General features: G+C 36.7%; 1 protein-coding gene across 3 annotated transcripts; it reads left to right on the top strand.

Annotated features, from left to right (window-relative positions):
* Positions 1-1899: 1899 nt before the first annotated feature.
* Positions 1900-4605, top strand: LOC122194698 (uncharacterized). Of its 3 annotated transcripts, none has more exons than XM_042895720.2 (2): positions 1900-2372; positions 2457-4605. In XM_042895720.2, exon 2 carries the CDS (start codon positions 3288-3290, stop codon positions 4365-4367), a length of 1080 nt encoding a protein of 359 aa, XP_042751654.1. In that variant the 5' UTR covers positions 1900-2372; positions 2457-3287; the 3' UTR covers positions 4368-4605. The 3 variants fall into 3 exon arrangements, with proteins under 3 accessions (XP_042751654.1, XP_042751653.1, XP_042751657.1); XM_042895719.2 differs by having other exon boundaries at positions 1900-2383; XM_042895723.2 differs by having other exon boundaries at positions 1900-2383; positions 2457-3056.
* The last annotated feature ends 1074 nt before the right edge of the window (positions 4606-5679 follow it).

Below are 5679 nucleotides of genomic sequence, written 5' to 3'. Positions count from 1 at the left end.
TAATCCAAATGCATTTGTAATTGTAGGTATTATTCATAACACCAATTTCATATTTTAGTTCAATAAAAGAATAGGTGCGATCGCAAATAAGGAGGGGGCCTCACTAGTCATAGTGTTCACTCTTCCCCATAAGAATAAGATAAGAAATGGAATTTGTGCAGCACTCTTAGTAGAAGGCCGAGTTGAAACTCCCTCTATCCGCGTACAGGACAAGCAAGTTATTGAGGGCTCTTTATGCCAAATACTTTGACACTACATGGGAGAAAACCAGAAATCTCCTAAGCAATAAAGATCTTCCTATGACATGTTTTTTCCGATTAAGTCCATTAAATCAACACAAAACGACACCTAAATAAAAGAGAGCCTAAAGTTGTCATTTCATGGAGGGCAAAAGTAAAATGATTGTTGATCAGGAATCCTGAGACAGGTAACTCATTACTTTCAGGGAGCATTTCATGTATAACCCCTAGCAGTTTGTGAAACTTTTATCACTCCAACCATTATTTGATTTTAGGTTAAACAATTTTAGAACAGCAGAAAGCTTGGTAAATTTCATGCAGCCGTCATACAACGGTTTTTCAACGTCTTCAAACAATTGTTGAAATTTTTCATAATCTCTATCAGGCACATTATCTTCAATATCATGTAACATGTCATCTAGGTTATCATGGATGTCATCTTCTGAATCATCTGTATCATCATAACTAGATTCGACATCAATTGTGTTATGATCAATCAATAACTCGCCATGCTGTGACCAACACGTATATCCACTCATAAATCCTTCACATATCAGATGTTCTTCTATTATATCCAAATCATAGACCTTTTTACAATTTCGGTACATTTTACAAGGACACCAAATGTAACATTCTCCTCTATTCATCCGATGATCCTCAGCAACTTTAAGAAATTTCTTGAAGTTATGTAAATATTCACTGCTAGCCCGTGGTAGTCAATACATCCAAGTTTCACGATACATCTATGTAAAAAAAAATACCACAAAAAGAAAGGATTAGAGTCATCCCACAAAATAATAACAATGTATTTTCTTTTATTTACAAATAATAGTATAATGCTTATATTGATATTGAAATGTAAGTGCATTGCTATTATAGCTACAAAATTATCAAATGTGAAGGTACAATAGAATAAAATAATTTGAATGAAATGTTAAGAGATTATTAATATTAAAGTGGTAAATATTAACTATTTGTTCTATCAATGGGTCAATTGTTTTCAGTAACGTACAACTCCAAGAGCGTGTAGTACTCAAGGACTGTCAAGAGCGTGTAGTACTTAAGGAAAATATTGAACAAATTCTTGAGGGTAAATTTGAATCTTTCAAAAGGCCCTTTAGTCAAACCTCGTGAATCTGGAGTTAGATTTTCTACAGAATCTGTATATCGAAAGCTAGAAAGTAAGGGGTAGAGGAATCAAGCCTCGATCCATATATGTATTGTTTTTCACTCACTATACTTGTTAAAGAAAATGACACATAACTTTTTGGGAAGTTTGACAATACTTGAGTATGTGGTCTCTCGAGACCTCTAAAGTCCAAACAATATATTATATATAAATTGTTTAATTACGATATTTATTCGAGTGTTACATTTATACCAAAATTGAATAGCTTTAATATGTTTCGGAAAGCAATTCCATGTAAAATAAAGTTGCATTAAAAATGCCAATTACAAATAGTGGAGGTCATGTCGCAATGAAAATGATAAAAAGAACTTTTAATTCGGGAGCTTATCCACAATAAAATTATAATTATAGTTTATTAAATTATAATTTTATTCAACTTTTTTATTAAGTTTTGTACGTGAGCATTGTACTTAAATTTTTTTTTTTTACTAAATCATATTGTTCTGAAACTTAATTCCCCAAAGCCAGTAACTTATTTTTTGGTGGTTTGTTTTTCATATTCATGAAAAACAAAAATTATATCACTAAAACAATTCCTTTATTTCAAAAAATTATACTTTTTATTTTTAAATCGAACCTCCTCCCAAAACCAACGGTGGTTCAACTTCTTTACAACCACAGACAAAGTTCTTTGATTGATTTTGACACTGATGATCCTTCAGTTGCTTCGGTCCCACAAACACAGCAAATTCCCCCCTCCGTTCCTGTTTCGTTAAATGACAATTGGGCAAACTTTGATTCAACTCCAACTCCAGTGGTAACAAAGCTGATGCCTTTTTCTCAAGCTCCTTCAAGTGGTGCTAACTTGCTTGACATGCTTTCTGAGTTATCAGTTCCTGCATCTGTTAACAACCCACAAATGTCACTTTTTGGCACAAATCCTCCTCCTCCTCCTCCTGCTGCTGCTGCTGGTGCACCACCATCGGTGTTTGTCCCTGGTGGTGGTAATAATGGCGTATGTTGTGGGATTTTAATGTTTTTTTGTATGAATTTAAATTTCTAATGACTTGTGTTGTTTGTGTGTGCAGGATTTATTTACTTCAAGTTATTCTTTTTCATTTTTGTGCTCCAGGGTGGTACCTGTGTTATGAGTTATCACACAACCTTCCACAACACAACTCATTACTTTTTATATCAACTTTGTTACAATTTTTGTGACCTGAATCAATTTTTGTGACCTGAATCAGGCAAATATATCTAGTTTTACCAAAAATATATCTAGCTCTTACCCTTTAAATTTGAACCGCAGGCGTGGTTAATTTGTATGATGATGATGGTCCGGTGGTGGGATTTTCAGGTTGGTTGAATTATTGGGGGTGCGAGGCGAGGCTAGCTGGCCGGTGATGATGGTGTTGCGACAGGGGAGATGGAGATGAAGGACCGATTAGTGGTGTAGAGATGGAGAAAGGGTGGTGTTAAGGTGTTCGGTTGGGAGGAAAAGCGTATTCAATTTAGGTATTAGCCGTACTTAATCAAAATGGGGGCGTATTTGATTTAGTTATTTCATTTTGTTTCTAATACATCTCCTTAACCGTATTAGATGCTGAAATTGTGCGTATTATATTTATTTATCCCTTTATAATACGGTTTTTATTTACAACCGTATTAGATGGGGGTGTACTCTATAACTAATTTTCCAGTAGTGCTTAAGCTTTGATTTGTCAATAAAATGGATTTGGAAGCATGTGAAGGTCTCTAAAGTAGAGAGATACTGGACGCACAAGTTATATGACTGGAAACATAGTAGAATACCATTCCCATCGAGTAGCCGTAAATGCAAGATTGTCATCCAGCATTTGAAAATCCAAAGCCTCGGTATTTGTATAGGATTTCAGAAGTCAGTCGTTGTAGCATGCAAGATGATAACCATGATTACAATTCTCTTTTTGATATGTGTCTTGTGTTGTCGCCGTTGTTGGAAGTGGTTAAAGGCCATGTTTATTAGCACATCTTGTCTTGTAGTGGGACAGTCGCAACAGGCCAAGGAGCAACCAGGTAAAGATAAAGATCTCAGGGGGTATGTGTTGCAACTTCAAGAAGACGTACAGTTTACTGAGAGAACATTGAAACGCTTGTTAAAATCTGTGAATCGCTTGATCCAAAAGGCAGAAAAACAACAACCAAAGAATCTTATGAAGCTTCTATCAGAATCTCGAGGTTTTGAAGGACTTGCAAAGTTCGACAGCAATCATGTTCCTTCTTTACTTTCAGAAGAATATGTCAATTGTTGGTCTTTGCCTTTGGTAACACTAACATCCATCGCCATGTCTCTACCGGACATCCAAAAGAACATGGTCGATTGCTTGCTAAATGGTGTGAGTGAGGGTCTTTTATATGTCACGCTTGTTGAAGAAAGCCTCAATGCTAGTGATCATGATCATGTAAGCATTCAAAAGGCAGCTGAAACTTTGTGGGTAGAAGTTGAAGTGTACCACAAATGGTTAGGAACTAAGCTGCCAAACCCTAAGTCTAAATTAGTGAATACACCGGGGCATATTCTTCAGTGGTTGAGGGATAAGGCTAAGAAGAAGGTCATGAAGGTGGAAAGTAAGGATATCAGAGACCGAAATGATAATTCCAAATACAAGTCTATTTGTGCCAATTCAATGTATCGTATCACTGAAACAATCTTGCTCAACGTCTACCACGAGAACATTGATCAGCAGGTTAGCCAAGAGGAACTATTTGCACATGTGTCATCAATGATCGCTGATATAATAGCTGCTTGTCTCACCAACTTACCCCAAGTCATTCTAATGAAATGCCATGAAAGTGTCATAGAGAAAAGGGAGGCGAGTGTTCAAGCTGCAGCTCAACTTCTCGGCGAGACTATACAGATAATCAACACCCTTCAAGATCGTCAACTTCCAAGCTTGAATCCAGACGAGTTGGCATTTATTGACAAGTGGTGTGCTCACTTAAAGAATCCGTTTCCTTGACAAACATTTCGGTTCTGCAAGCAACCAGGCAAGTTCATAAACAGTTGTCATAGTTTCTATTCTCTAAATATGTAGAAGATTATGCTTTGTTTATTTGCTTTCCTATGTTTCTTAATATTTGAGACTGGTCAATGGTCATCGTGGATGGGCCTTCAAAGTCATTGGAACCCTTGCTCAAACATTATATATACTGTTGTTTCAATCGCATTATATAGACTTGTTTCAATATATATTTGTGGTGAAGTTATCCTCTAGTGTCATTTATCTACATGGATGGGATTTTTTCTACCTACTTCATTACTATTCTACTAATTTTAAATTCTAACCAATGATATCACCGATGGTTAATATTTGTATATAGTTTATTTATTTATTTAAATTTAACTAATTTATCCTAATGTAAAATGTTTTATAAGCCCTTCAGTCATTTTGTTAAACACATATCCACTGCAAGAAATATCGATATAGCGGCGACCCCTTTAGCGGCGACACCGGCTATTAGCGGTGACATGTAATTGACACGTTACATGTCGTCGCTAATAGTTGGTGTCGCCGCTAATGATGCTACAGTGTCGATCCGCGTCAAATCAACCATGTTCGTTCGATCTGCTTTACATCCAACGGTGGGAAATGAGGAAAAAGGGCGTTGTGTTTTCCCTCCAGGGGTGTCACCGCTAATAACCTATTGTCGCCGCTAAAACCCTAGCGTCGCCGCTAATACTCGTCGCAGATACCCCCCCCCCCCCCCCCCCCCCCCCCTATTCGTCACTTTTCTTTTCGTTCTGCTTCCTTTCACTCCTCTAACGATTACCGACGATTGCACCTCCGACGACGACCTCGTTTGCGCCACAGGACTTGTCTCCGGCAGCCATTACCGCCGGCCACCAGTGGAGCTCCATTATTACCGGCGACCACACTCATTTCCGGCGACAAAAGTTCGATTTAAGGTCCGATTTCTTCCCTATTTTCTATTCAACTTCTGTTTTGGAGTTTTCTTTACTAGTTTAAGTGTTTAATTTAATGTTTTTTGAACCCTTGTCGGAAAATCTACTTCTGCCGAATCTGTTGCCGGAATTGCTGCCGGAAAACTGGATTTCTTATTGGAAAATCGCTAAATTACACTAGCACAGGTTTCTTTTCATGACTTTTGAAATTATATATTTGATTTGTATGTTTTTGTATGTTATTTATATGGTTATTATTTGGAATTTGGAATGAATTATCGTCGGAATTGTGTTTGTGTGTTATTTGTATGTTTTTGTGTGTTATTTGTATGGTTATTATTTGGAATTAGGTTTGCTATAATAGAAAA

This window comes from Lactuca sativa, chromosome 6, assembly GCF_002870075.4.
Source record: "Lactuca sativa cultivar Salinas chromosome 6, Lsat_Salinas_v11, whole genome shotgun sequence".
Taxonomy (NCBI): Eukaryota; Viridiplantae; Streptophyta; class Magnoliopsida; order Asterales; family Asteraceae; genus Lactuca; species Lactuca sativa.
The sequence above is the reverse complement of the archived record's forward strand: the minus strand, read 5'-3'. Positions and strand labels throughout refer to the sequence as shown.